General features: G+C 33.0%; 1 protein-coding gene across 8 annotated transcripts; it reads right to left on the bottom strand.

Moving 5' to 3' along the window:
• Positions 1–325: 325 nt before the first annotated feature.
• Positions 326–17,347, bottom strand: LOC105319529 (osmotic avoidance abnormal protein 3). 8 transcript variants are annotated; one of them, XM_011417105.4, is made up of 22 exons: positions 17,096–17,347; positions 16,488–16,741; positions 16,240–16,355; positions 15,941–16,110; positions 15,257–15,490; positions 14,592–14,975; positions 14,246–14,331; positions 13,866–14,025; positions 12,399–12,437; positions 10,714–10,752; positions 8,729–9,321; positions 8,375–8,489; positions 8,070–8,110; positions 7,615–7,763; positions 7,149–7,264; positions 6,934–7,040; positions 6,326–6,587; positions 5,817–5,855; positions 5,443–5,475; positions 3,225–3,331; positions 2,984–3,077; positions 326–2,690 (listed from the first exon to the last, which is right to left on the bottom strand). In XM_011417105.4, the coding sequence occupies exons 2-22, from the start codon at positions 16,722–16,724 to the stop codon at positions 2,464–2,466; spliced, it is 3,348 nt and encodes a 1,115-aa protein (XP_011415407.3). In that variant the 5' UTR covers positions 16,725–16,741; positions 17,096–17,347; the 3' UTR covers positions 326–2,463. The 8 variants fall into 8 exon arrangements, with proteins under 8 accessions (XP_011415407.3, XP_065939978.1, XP_065939974.1 ...); XM_066083906.1 differs by lacking the exons at positions 10,714–10,752; positions 12,399–12,437 and adding an exon at positions 13,469–13,501; XM_066083902.1 differs by lacking the exon at positions 5,443–5,475.
• Between the last annotated feature and the right edge of the window lie 1,110 nt (positions 17,348–18,457).

The following is an 18,457-nucleotide window of genomic DNA, read 5'->3' as shown; positions in this document are numbered from 1 at the left end:
TGGATCAATTTTAAATTCAATGATTTTATGGGTACCCTTCAATCGTGGTTTAAGAAAAGTAAATTTACAAAACCTTAAGGTTGCAATAATTTTTCATTGTTTTTTTACTTTTTAAAGAATGTTGAAGTGTCTGTAAATATTCAGATTAAAACAATGGTATAGAAATATTATCAGAAGTAAAAAGGGGGGGGGGGATGGTCGTTCTTACAGCTGCTCCGAAGGAGAAGGGTTTTTTTAATTACTGATTAAAGGTGTGGTCAGACGATATGATTTTCCATCAGATTTTCTCATTTGATTCAATTCCCATTTAAAAAAGAAACAGTCCTGTGAAAACAAAAAGCATTTTATTGACAAACTTGAACAACAAGATGATTCTTTACATCTACAAATACTGTGTTCATGTATTGTTGCCAAGGTTATTGGACAATTTAGGACGGCAAACACCAATATTATTAGTACCACCAGTATAAACAGTTGTGGATTGGTCAACCAGTTCTACACTATTATGTCAACAAAAAAGTTACTGCAATAAAATGTTACCAAGAAAAATACAGTTGAATAAGAAAAATGGCAAATAATTCCACAGGGACGGAATCTACAGGAAAGTAAAATAATTACAGATTCTGAAGTATTAAAAAACAAGTAAAAAATAAGATTTAACACACAACAATCGTAGTTAATAACATGGCCTACATCATGTAAAACTAAAGTTACAGACAAAGGTTATTTGCACGTAGAAGGAAAAAACACCATGCGACATATTAGTTGATGATGGTCTCCGAGGCAATAATGACTTAATGACCATGAAATATGGACTTTAAATTGCGTGGTATTTTGTACTTTTTAGAACTTTACACTGCATGATTGCTATAAACCCAATTAAGTCGGCAGCTTTTGAAAGAAAAATTGTTAACACTCAGAAAATGTGTTGAAAATGTCAAAATCATGCTTATTTTTCTTCTCTGCTACTATAAGAATAAACGCAACATATCTATGGATGAAAAAGGACAATGACAATGTCAGAAACCAAGCAAAGATAAATCTGACATTGGAATGTAATACGTGACTAATAGAAGAGAAATAAGAACAGACGAAAGAGATTTGATTGACAATAAATAACAATTCTAGCACTTAATTAATACTAATTATGAATTGCACTCAAAAGATTCACACATGATAAACACAATAAAATGGAATGTAATAAAAACCTGTCCCAACTAAGATCACAGTGCAAGTACATATACATTTAAAATCAATTCAAAATGTATACATATATATATATATATATGTAGGTACACGACTCGTATTCAGTACCCGAAAACTTTGTGTGTATATAAGTTTAATAATGAGATAAAATTTCAATAATCAATAACATATAAATGTATTGGACGGATCGAGGTACAATGAAAGACTTCCATGACATTATAGCCCAATTTATGAAAATCATATTGTTCATAATATTTAGCTGACTTTCTTGGAATTTAAAATAGGATTTCTATTTTTAAGTAGATTGTGCATGTACAAGAATACAGCCTTTCAACAAACCAGGTACTATTTGACGTGTCAATGAACTCCCAACTAGTCATACATGTGTATGTTGTGAACACATAATCATATGAGAATACTTCAACACTAAAAACAATAAATGGAAAATATACTAAACACTGAGACAGTACGATTTATGTTTACATAATCAGCCATGATAATCAAAACATAGAAGATTTGGGGATGATATCAATGTAAAGTACTGCTTTGTATACAAGTGCATAAAAAGAGTTGAAATCTCTTCCAATGCATGTATGTACATGTACAACTTAGTTACAGTTTGCATAACATTTAAGTAAGAATTTGTCTTCTTAATTTCTTTTCTTATACCGCTGTGGAAAAAAAAAAATCAAAACTTAATATTTAAAAGATATATCCTTCTCTACCTTATAAGAATGAGAAAATAACTGGCAAGAAATTTCTGACAACTTATTTTATAATTCAAGGCGTATTGTACAAACAAAAGAGAAGCAGTGCATGAGGATTGCTTCATTAGATAGTCTCATAAGAGATATATATCAGTACAAGAAAATTCGCACTCTGTGTAATCTACCAGTAAAAACCCCTGATATCTGCACTTGTACCAAGAGAGTGGACTTAATTTAATTTCTCTCTCTTTCATTCATTTTAAAAAATATCACACTTTTACCATCACTGCGATAGATTAATTTACAAACCATATGATATATTTGTCAAACAAAAGCTATAATTGATAACATGCATTTCGGTGATATGTTAATCAGCTTGTTCCCTGCAATTTGTGTAAACTTTAATAAAAACAGAAATTATTTGCTTTAATTCCTGTTTGATCTTTGATCAAAGAAAAGGAATAATTTTAAAAAGTTCACGATTGAATATAAAGTTGATTGCATCTGAACCCTAATAATCTCTCGATTCGTACAGAAATTATGGCCTTCATCACAAAGGGTCCAGGGAATTTTTCTTCTTTTTGCCTTTCTTGGAGTTGACCGAGGGCAGCGCATCGAGGCGAGTGGGTTTCCTGACCATAGTGTCCTCCTGCAGCAGCTGACCGTGAACAGCGGCAGCGCGGAGGCCCTTACTCATCGGGTCATCAGTCTTGTGACCATTGGTCATCGACCCCCGTGGACTCTTTAAGCTGTATGCTGTCTTCACTTCGTTTATATCTGTTTACAGCAAAAATACAAGAATCAATTAAAATGTAGTTATTGTTTTCATTTATTTTATTTGTACATTTATTAGTGAGGGAAAGAATTATTTTTATCTACTTAATTTGTGATTTAGAAAATTAAATATAAGAGTCAATAAGGTAATGTGTAAAAAAAAAAACAAAACATTTTTTCTGACAACTTCAAATAAAATGTAAAAAAAATTTATTGTCCTCTAATATCTAAAAAATTAAAAGGAGGGTGTTAAGTTGAAAATATATATTCTTCAGAGAAGAAAATAAAGAACTCACTGAATCTGTTGATTGGGTCGTTAGACTGGAGAAGCTGACTTGCTCGTTTTCCTTGGAAATAATTGTGTGAGTTATCGTCCTTCCTCATTATTTTCTGAAGAATTTAAAATAACAAAAAAATATCAGTAACCATGAAGTTGAAAGGAAAAATATTGGTAAAAAGGTCCAAGAATGGGATGTTAAAATAAAACAAGATAACACAGCAATACTGCGTAAGTAGTACTTTAACATCGATACTAACATCTTTGAAGCGGTCTTCCTCGTCGTACATGCTGGCTTGGACATCACCGTTAGACAGCCTTGATCGATTTCTTCCCTCGCCTGGCCGACCAGCTGGCATTACGGCCTCTGAATGTCAAGGTTCAAAGATTAGAAATACTAGATTAACATGCATAAAAAAGTATTGGCATCTCTCTCTCTCTCTATATAAGGTTAAATACCGCTATATATATGATTGTGATATATATTCTATTATCTTTAAGACAATGACATAAAGGCCCTTTTATCACAAATAATTAACTTTGAATAATTTTTGACTTGTAATGAAATATAACTGAAGTTCCAGTACGATATATTATTTTCAATATAAATTATAAAATATAATCATTAATTAAATGATCAAGCTAATATTGATATATATTATATCAATTTAATGTAAAAAGTACGGTAGAATCCATTTGATTCAGACTACTGTGGAATCATTTAATTTCGTGGGGGCCAATTTTCGTGGATTGTGGGTTTTTTGCTTGTTTGTGGGGATCTAATTTCATGGATGAGTAAGTTTTCAGTTTCAGTAGGTAAGCCAAACCTTTTATAATTAGTTTTCGTTGAGGATGTAATTTCATGGGCGAGGACTACCCACGAATACCACGAAAATTGAGCCACCACGAATTTTAATGATATTCCACAGTATATAACTATTCTGTCTTTCTATATATATTTGAATAAACCGAGAATTTCTCCTCATATAAACATCCAAAACCTGTTTCTAAATTTCTATTACAACAAATAGAATATGATCATTATATTACTACGATGTATATCTATAGACCTAAACTGCTGAGTGGAGAACAGTGAAACTAGTTTACAAAACACTTAAGTTACATTACATGGTCAAATGCAGAACACAGTACATGTATTAAAATCTGCCCACTAGATAATTTTGCTTCTCTTGAAAACACTGAAGAATTACCAGTAGACATTATTTAGATAGTGACTCTTTTAAATGACCTCACTTTATTATAAATATTAGGATGAAAAGCATCTTGGAGGAATTTGTTTTGACCTTAACAAGTACTTCTTAAGTGTTGTATGCAGCAGATAGGGCAATTAGGGAATAAAAAGGATCCTAACAGGGTTTTTACACCGAGATCAACTATGACCAAAACATTTGACATAGAAACTTATTTCAAGGTCATTGAATAGCCCTTGCCTACTGGCAGTCTTTTGGTTAAGTATGAGCTATTGAGATTAAGATTGGGCTAAAGGGATAGCAATTATGGTCTAAAACTAGATTTTAGTAGTAGACCATAATGACCTTTGAATTTGACCTTTGAGATGTGGTTCAGGGTCACTGCACACCCTTTACCAACAAGCATCCCTCATATATGTGAAGCATGAACAAGAATGGGCTAAGGTAAATGAACATATGGTCTGGACAATGATTTTTATTTTCAGAGAGATCTGTTATAACCTTGACCTTTTGACCTAGAAACATTTATTCAAGTTGAAGAATGACTCCGATTGAGTTAAAAGAACAGAAAATATAGGGGCTGATTAGGAAAAGGTCTTTTAAAAGTTTTCTGCAATGATATTCATGTTCAAGTATGTTTGGATTATTCAACCTTGTTTTGGAGAACACTTGCAAAACATGGACTCTCTGAATGCCATGAAAGTATACTACTTAATAGTACTACATTTGTTCGACAATTAACTTGCAATAAACAGCTTTGAGTTAAAATCTCCAATAAGCCAAGCCATGTTAAGAAAAGAAAAAGAATTCATTGACAGTGCAAAATTCAATTAACTTCTTTGATAGAAATAATAATAGTTAAGTTATTGTCCAGCTTTTGCTGTGCATTTAAATCACCAAACAATTGCAGCAAATATTTTGTGATTGTCCACTCCAACTGTTGCAGAAAGAAATTTGCGAAAAGGGGTAAAATTCAACTAATTTGTTTTCCCCTTGAATAAGAGAATGTACATGTATATAACACAACAACAGAGATGTGCTGCTTGTTTTGAAAACATTTTTTGTAACAATAGAAACACCAAACCTTTCTAAAAGTTGGATATATAATGCTAGCTGACAAGAAAATCTAAACTTATATACATGTATTTGTTCTAACAAGAAGTCTGATAAAAAAAAATAAAACAATACATGTATATGATATACAATAGCTTAATGCAACAGAAAAAGATGGAGAGCTCAAACAAAAGAATGGTGTGTATAGAAATACCATTTTCTTCATATCCTGTTCTCATTTCTGTATCTATTAAAAATAAATTTCAAAGAGGTCTGAGCTAAATATATCAGTATCAGCTGAACAAAAGATTGAAGCAGAGAAGAAGATTCTGATGAATAATAAATATGAAGTTGCGAGTGTTTACTTTGGGGTGCATGCTGGTTAATTTGTGGTGATGGTCTTACTGGCAATATACCGTAAGTTAATGGTTAGTTCTATCTACATTCCAACAACTAGCAACATTATAAACTAAACCATTTTAAATAAACAGGGTTATATATGGAACATAAGCAATATGTAACAGCTGATTAAATACATAAAATGATTGCCAACACCAATATAATTTTTCTTTAAAAATTTGTATTTACCGCTATGATTCATTTTGGGTGCAGAACTGAATCCGTTTTCTGTTACAACAAACGATGTTAAACACAAAACATTAGTTAATTTGTCGTTGCACAGTTAATTGTAACTACTGAGTTCATTACGACTAAACTAATATACATGAACATAGGATCATAAATAGAAAGTTATAAAAATTTTCATTAATTAGAGTTTTTAAATGGAAAATGATGGTTACGAAAGGTACCAGTAAATGTAAGAAAGCATAGACAAGTCTTGATAAAATATACAAGACTTAGTGTACTATGTGGCACATATTGTTATAATCCACAAGAGAATACATTTGATGGCATCAAGGAATGTAAACAGTCAAATTAAAACCTACATGCATTCAAATCAATAAACTATTCACAATTCTGTGCTCCAATTCTTTTTTTCATTAGGTGCTTATTTCAATATCATGGTGTTCACTCAAATTAATTAAATTTCACACAGAAGATTACGTATGTATATTCAATAATGTATTGCCACATACCAGCTACAGGCAGGGCCGTGTTATTGATAGACATTCGCGGTAGGATCCATTTTCCCTCGTCCTCGTCCCACTTGCATTCCCTCCTAATCCTGTCCATGTTGGCGTAATTGCAGTCCCTCCTTAGACACGGGTGGACCTTGTCCAGCAGAGCCTGGAGTAGGGCGAGGTCCTTCTCTTGTTTCCGGATGGTGTCCAAGTAGTCGATTCTCTCGAACTGAAACTCCGACTGCAGATCTATTATTTCTCTCTGCAAGCTTTCATTCTGCAAAAAACGAATTCAATGATTCAGATTTAATGACAAATACTATATTCTACAGTCACGTACGATAGATCATTTGTGTCTTTAAAGAACAAGACGTTCCCAATGAATAAAATTATTGGTTTTTTTTTTTTTAATTGATATTATCTCTGTATTAGAAAAATTCCAATATTTTCTACTGGTAAATATATACAAGAAAGCAGTTTGTTCCAAAAAAGATTACATAAAAATCAACTGTAAAATGACATTTGTAATTTAATGCACTGAATAAAAACTTGTAGATAAAATAGTGTGACTATAATGAATATCCTAACAAAATAGACATTGTTGTAATAAACATCTTTTGTACCTTTGCTTCTATTTTCCTGACTTCTAAATCTTTATCTCGGACTTCATCCTGAGTTTCATCATAAATCTGCAGCAGGATAAAATCATCATCCATGTTGGCAATGGCCTCTGAATTTTGTAAGGAAAAAAATATACAAATGTATAGGATTAAATATACAGTACATACCAATGTCAACATGCAAAATAACACATTAATCATAAAGTCATGTGCAATACCTGCAAGTTTCTGCTTTCTCTCATCAGCAAACAGTTTCCTCTTCCTTCGTCTTTCCTTGGCCACAGTATCATCTTTCTTCTCTCCTCCTACCATCTGCTTCTCTAGTTCTTGTAATCTACAGGGAAATAATCACAACATGAAGAATGTAAATCAAGACAAAACCTTGCATTCATTTCATTCATCTTTGTAGTACAAGTAAAATAATATATTTCTCATAAAATACATGATTATTGATTGCTCATTTAAATCATATATTAACCAGAGCTGTCCAAGAAGGAATATAAGTCTTTTCTTTTAAAATTTCAAGCAAGAAAAGAAGGAGTCTTTTGTTAAAATACATCTGTATAAAACAATTTACAGGTACATGTATTATATAGCAAGTCATTATTGCAAGCTTTTCAGTACAGATTGGAGAAAACCCATCATCCCTTTATCTATAGGTTCAAGCCATACTATAACCCTTACCTCCTGTAGGCCTCCTCTTGGTGAAGCTTCATCTGGTCCTGCATGTTGGACTGGGTGGGGGAGGAGTTAGGTGCTATGGGGCCCTCATGTTCCAGTACCGGGGCCCCGCCCATGATTATAGCGGTACCCTCCTCATATTCCTGGTCCGCCTGAGTGAATAAATTTCAAGTTTAAGAAATACTGACTTATTTATTCTAATGGACTACGCAGTTTTATAAACTGTATACATATTGTATAAACATGTACATGTTATAGCCAATTTTGGGCATCACATAAATTTATCTGGTCCACATACATGTATTACAAAATGTGCCTCTCTTTTTAGCACTAAAGATCTTGTCAAGTCTTAGAAGCACATGGTCAAATTTGCTTTATTCTATCCCTATTTGAGTAATGCTATATGTAATACAATTTCTAAAATAGTAGGGGTATATATAAACCATAAATGTACTTACTGGTGTCCCATCAGCTTTTACAGCCTGTTTTCCTTGAACTACTGTAAAAAGTAAGATTCCATACACATCATAATTATGAAAATCACTTTTAATACATTGTATTACAACTAAATGAAAAACACTAATGCTATAGTCACAGACTGACACTGCAATGTCATTGAAACCTAAGACATAAACCATAGAAGTTAAAGTCATAAAATCTCCATACATTGCAAAGCAAATGGACACTTCTCCTTCTTTTGACAAATATCTAAAATAATTGAGAACCCATTTCAGTTTACAGTATTCTGTTGGACCCTGTTTACCTGGTCCCTCGGGTAGATTGACCCCTGACACAGATTCCGGGCCTGCGGACTTCTCCACCTCCACAAACTCTGTAGTCTTGATGTACTCTGTGTTTGTGACTGTCTTGATTATCACCTATAAAAACACATGATGACTATACAATCCACAGCAATGTTTTCATTGCATTTTCTTTACCAGTTGAAAAGGCGTCAAATTCCAGAAATTCAAACAAGACTTTCCATTCATTAGAATTTTAATTTAACAAGGGAGTATTTTGTTTTTCTTCTTGAACTTGAGAAATTACTACATCCTCACTCTTCATTATAAACTGAGAACAAAATAAGAAAATACTGAATGAGTGATCATTTGGTTACCTTTGTCTCCCCAGCAACAGCATTGGCTTGAGCCAGCTCCTCCTCTGTCAAAACCCGCCCATAAGCATCCACTACCTGGCCCTGAGGGTTGATCAGCTGACCTTTCTCGTTGACTAGATTGCCGTCCTCATTAACCATCTGGTTGTTGGGCGTGACCACTACCACTGTCTGCTTCACCACTTGCCTACCCGTTTTTGGATCAACCATCACTGTTCGCCCATCCTGCATTACCACCGGTATACCAGGCTGCTGAACGACTTCTTGTCCATCCGAGTCAATGACGATCACCTTACCGTCAGCAGTGGTTTTGATCGCCGGCTTAGGGGGCTGTACGGATACTGTCTGTCCACTGGCTGCCACTACCACTGAGCCATCAGGAGTGATTATCTGTTGTTGCCCACTCTCTGTGTCTGTTACCACTTGACTTCCAGGTGGTAGAACAACCACTTTACCATCACTTGTCTCCACTTGCTGGCCAGCTTGAGCTGATGCAACCACAGCAGTTTTACCATCTTGAGTTACCACTTTTTGTCCAGACTGAGCAACCACTTTTTGATTAGACTGTGTCACCACTTTTTGTCCAGGCTGGGGCTCTATAATTATCAGGGAAGATATACAAATACATATTGCTAACATTACATACACTGATTAATCAATGTGTGAAAGCAGTAAGCACGTACAACTATTACATATTAATTATCTACAAATTTAAACAGATAGGAAATTTATATAATTAAGAAACAAAATCATAGATGCAAACTTGATTCTTACAAATGCAAACAATTAAAATGCAAATCTTCACTCTTCTAATTTTATCAATTTTTCAATAGTCTTGGAAATAAAATTTAAGCAATACATAATGTGCAAGCATATGATACAGTGTTCAGAAGGGAAATTGCTGTGGTATAGGATCAATTTATTTTTGCAGATATCATTCTTAGCATATCTGGTGCAGGTTATTAAATATCAAAAACTATAATGAAAGATGCTTAAACAATGGGTATTAGAATATTAAAATCATTAATAAGATTATACATTTTTTTTCATTCTCATATTCTGTTTGAAATTGTATGGTCTTAAAAACTAAATAAACTTTTCATTTTATAATTATAATTACTAAACAGAAAACCAACACTTAATATTGTATTGAGATACAGATGTCAGTTTCTCCCTAAAAGCTAGGGAACAATGACCAAATGCAAGCATACCAATGAGTTATTAAAACACACACAAGAAAACAGAGAAAAACCAAACAGCGCTCGGCAAAATGACTTGAAGACACTCAGATAGACCTGTTATAGATAACTGTGCATAATTTGCACATGGAAGTTTCAAGTTCAACAAAAGTGCTGATGAAGAAAGAGTGATTGTGAGGGCAGTACCATATTAGAAATGGCATTTTCATTCATATTACCGGTACATACAGCTTATGTGGCACAAGAAAATGTAAAAGTATATCAAACAGTAAGACTAAATTTGTTTCACCAGGCTTACCCCCCCCCCCCCCCCCCCAAATGCATTGAACAATTTTTTATTATTTTTTGAAATATAATATGTTGGGACATATATTAAGAAATAACCAACTTTTTCCGAGTTACTTATTCAAATGCATATTAACAAAATAATGAACCGCCGGTTTGTATAAAGATTTGTATCCATCAACTGACTTGCTTTTGGCTTATAGAGAGTTCTCTCCCTGTTCCATCTAACATCATGTTATACCGAATACTGTACCGATTTAAAATATTTTATTCTAAAAAAAAAGTTCAAAATCAAATGTTCCTGGAAAGAATAATGCACAAAATCAAAGGACAATGAAGAGAACTGAAAGATTCAGTGTGTGACAATTTGTTGGTAGGGAAGACTGAAATAGAATAAGCTTATATTGGCACACTGCAGCGCAAGAGATTCGTGTGTCAATAGGGCACGCACACACAAAGTAGTTGTTGCCGTCGTTGTGTAAATGGAGTGAAGTCCTAACTTACCCGTACCACTGGAAAACACATCCTCATCCAATTTTAGCACTAAATTGACAAAAAAAAAAAAAAATGGAGGGAGATGCAATCAGAATTTTAGTTCAAATGTACACACTGTAATGGAATGGAGTCTGGAGACTAAATTTATCATTCTATCAATCTATCTTGTCTCTGACCTATTTCCTTAGTGTGTGTCAAATGTTTAAGTGACAGATGTTACATTTACTTGATATAAATGATATATATATGAATATTGAAGCATATATACATGCTTTTTATTAATATACAATGTATCTGCTTTTAATTTATTCAATTGACATTTTCCAAATTGGAAATTTGAAAATAATAGAAGAAAAAAATGAGGGGTATTTCTGAAACTCACCCCGGCCATTCATTTCATTTTACATATAATCAAGACTATGCTTGAAAATATAAAATTTAAAGAATGTAATTCATTACAAAGGTACACATAAGTATAGAGGCATTTGATAGTCAAACCAGAGACTGTGACCGATAGATCGAGATAGCTTTGCATATGAGGACCTTACGTAAGTTGCGTACATATGCGAGTATAGCGTTGGAGATATTATAGTTTTGCATATGAGAGTTTTGCATATGAGGGAATTGTGTGTACAAAATATATATTTTGCCTCTGCTGTGACTGCACAGAAACAGAATGGGAAAGGGAATGCATGACGTGTGCCACATCCTAGTCACACAAACAAACAGTCAGCCGAAAAAAAAATGAATAATAAACCCAAACAACAAACGAAAATGACACTAACAGTGTTATAAATAGTCAGGGTCTCATATTCAGTATTTCATTCATTTTCTCCTTTGAATTAAATTAAAATTTACTTTAACTGATTCCAATGACCATGAACCATTAAAATTCAAAATGTTGCATATAGCTAGTTTTTTGGTTTTTTTTTCATTTACAAGATTTTCAATCTGAATTATTTCTGAGTTCATTAATTTCATAATATGTATTGACATGCACATTAGGTACTGCAATGTTAGGAAACTCACATTTAATGAATGTTATTAAATCAAATCAAACAGGTTAACTTAAAGTGTTCACCAAAACAATGTGGTGTGTTAGAAATAACAAACAAACTGTGAGCAAACAAACTGGGGGAACATTCAAGCCTGTGGACAAGCATCTTACACAGAAACCACCGCAAATTTACAAATGCTGTTACAATTGTCTCTTTCAAATTTGCAGTATACCAAAATGATGAAATTATATCTACAGCATTGCATGTGAAAAAAAAAGATGCTTGTTGCAGTTCATACATCAACAATTAATACTGTACAGAGAGAGCCAGAGATCTTGAACAACTCTGAAATAATTAAAGGTTTTGTATGTTGAATGTATTAATGCCTTATAATATTTTTAACAAAGTACATGTTTATTGTCTTTCTGAATTTTCCATTCATCATAAAGTTCTAAATAAGAGATATAAATGTAACATAGTTAAAAGAAAAATATTATTAAATTCTTGCTTCATTCAGGTTTATCGTTCAAATGAATGTATAGATGGATGATGAACCTTGACAAGCTAGGAATTATATGATTAAACCTGAAAATTTCACATATCTAATTTTTTGTCCAGATCTCTGGCTCTTCTGTGTCAGAAGGATGAACACACACAGATGCACATTAAAGCGTGATTATAAAGTTATTGACTCACTCTGCCCGTTCTCATCCTGCCATTCTACCTCTCCTAGTACTACATTACAAAATTCACATTAGCATGTCAGTCTGTCTATCATCAAATTCATCATCAGTTAATCCTCTGGGTCCCTGTGTAAGCCCTAATAACCTCCCTCCCCCCCCCATTAAATGTACCCTCTTCTAACCATCCCCATCCCCACCCTTTCCAAACTTTTCCTCCAAGTGCTGTTAACCTTAAATCTCTTAAAATCATCAATACATATATTAGCTTGCCTGAATGATCTTCCCTGCATCAATATTTCTTATCAATTTCATGTTCAGTTTTAATCAAATTTTTGTCATCTAACGATGTGTCATTTTTTTCCCAATAATAATCCCAAATTGTTTCAATCAAAATATTCTTATACATAACACTCACTCTCCCATTTGACTAAATGCTATGAAAATTTTGACTGTTAGGCTGTTTATCGGAAACCTTTTAGTATTTAACTTCCTTGAGTCTAGCTTCTATATCACAAAGTTATAAGTATACTACTACTATAAACAAAATATCCAACTGAACTATCTGATGATAATTAGTAACTATTACTAATATATGCTGTAAAAAAGTATGCACTGTTTATTAAAAATGAATAAACCTTTATTATTCAAGCTGTGATTTTTTTCTTCTGATCAGAGATTAATAAGATAATAAAATTTAGTGAAAAAAATTTAAAGGTAGTTATATGGTATAATAATATAAGCAGTAAATATTTATGTATAAAATTAAAAATTTCAATTAATAAAAACAACAATAAAAAGTAATTTGTTAGACATCATATCTGTAAATACCAATATATCTAATCTAGTTAACTAGCTAGTACATGTATTTCAAAATTTTGACATTTCATTAGCATGGCAATTTCCTATAAGATATTTCCCCCTCAAAAAAGAGAGATAACTCTGTGATACATGTATTCAGTAAATGTCACCAAATTAAACTGCCTAACTACAATATATACATTCTGCTTATACAAGTTCTAAATTTACGTTTTACATGTTATATATAATCCATGTATACATACATTTCCTAGCTAAATTGATTACCAGATTTTTTGGCTTTCCCCTTACTACATTTCCCTATAATTTCAAAACATTTTCATGATTTTTTCACATATTGTGTAAGCAAAACAAAATAATTGTGTGTACTAAATATATTGATATATAATTATCGATGTCAAAACACCTACATGCAGACATAGATACGGTACAAGTGAATGCATACACATAAATATTTGTAATAAGTACAATAAAAAACAAAAATACCCAGATTTTTTTTTTTGAAACTGTTACCATATATTAAACTATTTAAGAAAAAAATAAAGGTTTTTTTTAATCCTCCTCCCTTCCCTAAACTTCAAGACTATGTATCTAGAGCTAAGAAAACAAATATTGTTTAAATATATATATTGTTATGACTCTTGAAACGTAAAGTAAACGTTACCTGCAGATGTTGGGGGTAACACAGCAATCTGGCCATCCACCGAGGACAATTTGGTGTCGTAAAACGCTCGAAGCTTCAGCATATCCTGCTGGATTTTCTTCTTATCACTTTTCTCTCTTTCAAACTCTTCCTTCATTCCTTCAAGTTTTGCATCATATTCCTATATGTGCAAAGATTAAAACGGTAGAAATCTTTCATTTCATCAATAAATTAAAATTTAAGAATTTTTTTAATCATACAGGCTTTAATGCAGACAAGGTGGTCAAATTTTTTAAACCACTTTTCCATTGTCTTGGATTTTAAGAAAACTGCATTCTTAGATATAAGTTGTGCCTCTTACATTCATCCACCCCAACAGACCTATAATATGAATCACAAACCTCTCGTAATCTCTGTTTTTCTTCCTCAAGTTCTTCTCTTGTTGATGATTCAGAATCTTTTTTGGGTTTCTGCATTTTGGAGGCATCTACAATATGATCATCAATATAACACTCCCTAAAAATCTCAAACACAAGTAATACAACTAAATTAAAAAATCGCTTTAAAAAAATGAGTCTCAAATACATTATAAGTTAAGTACTGCTTTATGGATTCTTATAAATCCATTATTTTGCCTTAAACTCTATTCATTTTAGTTCTTCCCCTTGATTTCCCATTGATAAACTTTCATTTTCGGTTCAAAACCTACAGTTTTCAGAAAATACGTAAAGAAAAGCAACCACTGACCGATGTTACCCAGCCCTCCCTCTGGCAGTGGGATCTGCCCCATCAACATGGCCTTCAGCTTCTCGATCTCCTCCTGGTACTGTCTCAGTAGGGCATCCTTCGGATCCTCGTTGATCTTGGGTTTGTTCTGGATGTTCTTGGCACGGTTGGCATAACGGAGCGTGCTCAGGGTCTCATCGTAGTTGTTGTCCGCGGGAGACAGACAGGCCACCATCAGAGTTTTGGTGTTGCCTCCCAGTGAGTCCTGCAGAAGCCTGGTCAATTTGGAGTCTCTGTACGGGATGTGTTTGGATTTGCCGTCGACCAGGGCAGAGATTACATTACCCAGGGCAGACAGGGACAGGTTGATTTTGGTTGCCTCTTTCAGTCTGTCACCAGTTGCACCTAGAAAAAGAAAATAATTGACGTGCTAATCATGACACAATTTTTAATCAAGCTAGCTGATGCACTCTGTCAATCCTGTATTAATTACAATATCTTAGCAAGAATTTGAAAATTGAATTAATTAATTCTTTTCTTTTAAACAGAAAATTAATATTTTCATTAAATTTATATACAATGTATATTGAAAAATATCAAATTACATCTGTATCCCTAAGACTACAAATCATGACAATGCACAAGAAGTCAGTTAAGAAAGAGTTACTGCCCTTTATGACACTAACCTGTTTTAGCCTGCCGTTCGCTTCCTGCCAAGTCGACAAGATTTAGTTTCCCCGCTCTGATGTGTTCCTCCCCGGCTTCATCCTCGGTCACCATCTCGATGTTGATGGTGAAAATTGAGTGGCTCCTCGAAGAGTCAGCATTCATCAGAGTGGCTCCCACCGCTCTGTTTGACCAACCCTTCTGCATGATCTTCTCACAGTCATGGACGTTGTGTACTGGGTGCATTGTGAGTCCTTTACAAAAAAAAAAAAATCACCACTGATCAATGTTTAGCTTGTCCTTAAATCTTTTCTGTAACATCCACTTATCACAACTCTTTGTTATATGTAGAGATCGAGGACAAATGATTATTCGATGAGAAATTTTTATCTGCCCTTACTTTTTTATATTTGTGCATGGAAATGGGTAATAACCATATTTTTTTTTTAAGAACAAATCAAATATATTTATGTACATGACTAAATCTAATAAATATCTAAGATACTTAATTTGGGGTCATTCTTATGAAATATAAAGTTGGCATCATTAATTTCATATAACTTTATTTTTCTGTCATTTTGCTGCCTAGATTTTATAATGCTACCTAAATTTTATAATGGAATACTTCTTATTTCATACTCCATATCACTGCAATATCCTCAAAATTAATAATGCAATTGAAACATCAACTGTTGTAATTTTACCATTGACATAGACTCCCTTTTCCGGGTGTTCTTTTAGGTCCAGTTTTTGTTTTGCGTCTTTCCCAAGAAGATCACGAATTTCCTCATTGTAAATTTCACAGTATGATGCATGGAGTAAAAATTTGGTACTTTCTGCTACAGAGACTGTTTCAAATATATGATCGAAAGCTCTGAAATTAGAAAAAAAAATTAATGCATAAAAAAATTTATACAGTTTTTCGTTAACCAATTTCAATTTATCTTTATCATCATATACCAAAATCTGGGATGAAAATAACATTTCCATTTAGTTCAATCACCTTGGAATAACTCCTCTTTGGGAGGCAGGATCTGTTATACCCTGCATGGTGAAAGACTTCCCACAACCAGTTTGACCATATGCAAAAATTGTTCCATTATATCCTTCTGTCACACCCTTAATAAAAAAGACATTTTTCATCAAGTATATTACAAATATATTACATAATCTCTATCAGCTACTAGAAACCATAATATCCAAGAAAGCAGAGAGTAATTTGGAAGTAGAATAAGAAATCAGTTAAAATACCTCTACTAATGGATAAGCTATTTCGTTGTAAATATTCTCTGTTGTAGAGTCTACGAAATATGCCCCATCAAAGGTAAACATCTTTGGCGGTGCCTTCTTGTCATCAGGATTACGGATTGAACATTGACCTCTTTTGCCTTCCATACCTATGACGGTGTTGCATTTTAAGTCCTTTTCTCTTGAATTCATTGGTCGACATCTTACAATGACTTTTACTGTTTCACCATCAGACGCCATGTTTGCTCCTTATTCAACTGAAATAATGATTGATTAATTTATGAATAGGCTGATCAAACATTAATTATTTACATGTAACTGTTCCCACACTGATAACAATCTTAATGTATGTATATGGTTTATTGAGTGTAAAGCTTTCTGAATCTAAAATATTTTAGTTAGTTCTAGCACTTCACCATCAACAACAGACACATTATAATTTCATATTGTCATTTATGCATGCATTTTGGGGCAATTAATGTAGCTATTTCAAATAAATTTAATTATGAAACAGTTATTCTGGAATTTTAATAAACAAAATTAGTATTGGAGATGTTTGTCATGCTAAAAACGTTTCTATAATATCTTATCAATAATTTCTCGGGACTTACCGGTCTGGTAAAAAGAAAATTGTTGCCTTGGATACTATATAAACTATGTTTTCCCCACTCTATATTTTAGTTGTCACGATTTAACACGATCTTTAACAATTTTCTAAAGGACGGAAAAGACGAATACTTTGATTTTTAGTACATAACTTAACAGTTAAGACATCCAGGATGTCTTCCTTGTCTATTGATTCGTCTTCTGTTCCCGTTTTCTGCCAGTAAGAACTATTTCGCAAGGAATCATGGGAACTTAAAATCTGCTGTTAGCTTAGATAGCTCAAACGTATAATAAGTCGAACAATTAAGATAAAGGTATATTGCAATTAAATTATGTACATATAAGGACGTTTAACAGATCTTTGTAACAAATAATAAATTACAGAAGAAATATAATTGTTAATTACAAGACATGGATCTAAAATTATCCTGAAAATTCAGGTACAGGGTATCTAGTAATATAAAAAAAAAAAAAAAAAAAAACAATATTCTCAAATTTAAAAAAAATACTTTCAATTCAGGATCTATGACTAAATCTGATAAACTTAACATTTTTTTGAACAAAATTGTTTTCAATACGAATTTCTCGTATTGACGTTAACGGGTTACTGTCGTATCGCCCCAAAGCCAAAGCGCCCCATGCACGAGCGCCCCAAATTTTTTTTGGAGCGCCCCAATTACGTTTCGCGAGAGCCCCAAATGTATTCACGAGCGCCCCAAAGTAAAATTATCATTATACCTTACGTCTTGGAAAATTTGCACGAGAATTGGATTTTCCAATATTGTACTAAAATCGGGATCGTTTTACGAGCGCCCCAAAATGATTTTCCTGATTATGTCTTTCTGCATAGAATCTTGTTGTATCATTACAGCTTACGTCTTGGAAAATTTGCACGAGCGCCCCAAATTGGATTTTCCAATATTGTACTAAAATCGGAATCGTTTTCACGAGCGCCCCAAATTGATTTTCCTGATTATATCTTTCTGCATAGAATCTTGTTGGATTTTTTTTTACGAACGTGCCCTGAACACTGCTGAAGTTGCCTACGATTTGTAAGAAAACTATCTGATAATTAGGAAATCATTTCCACGAGTGCCCCAAAATAACTTTTAACTTTGCTCTCAAATCAGCATTCTATGTTGCTATAAAGTTAATATTTGACTACATGTGTAGTAAATATTTGAAACCTGATTTTGCTTTAAAATGTGTGTTGGAGAATCTCACTTTTACGTTAAATAAGCATCATTTACACGAACGCCCCCCAAATGAGATTATTATTTTGAACTAAAATCAACGTTGGTGTATGAGTACCCAAGTTTGGATTAATTTGGATAGCGCCCCAAAATACATACCTCATTTTTTTTTTA

The sequence above is a fragment of the Magallana gigas genome, chromosome 5 (assembly GCF_963853765.1).
Source record: "Magallana gigas chromosome 5, xbMagGiga1.1, whole genome shotgun sequence".
Classification (NCBI taxonomy): Eukaryota; Metazoa; Mollusca; class Bivalvia; order Ostreida; family Ostreidae; genus Magallana; species Magallana gigas.
Note: the sequence above shows the minus strand (reverse complement) of the source record. Positions and strands in the feature narration are given on the sequence as shown.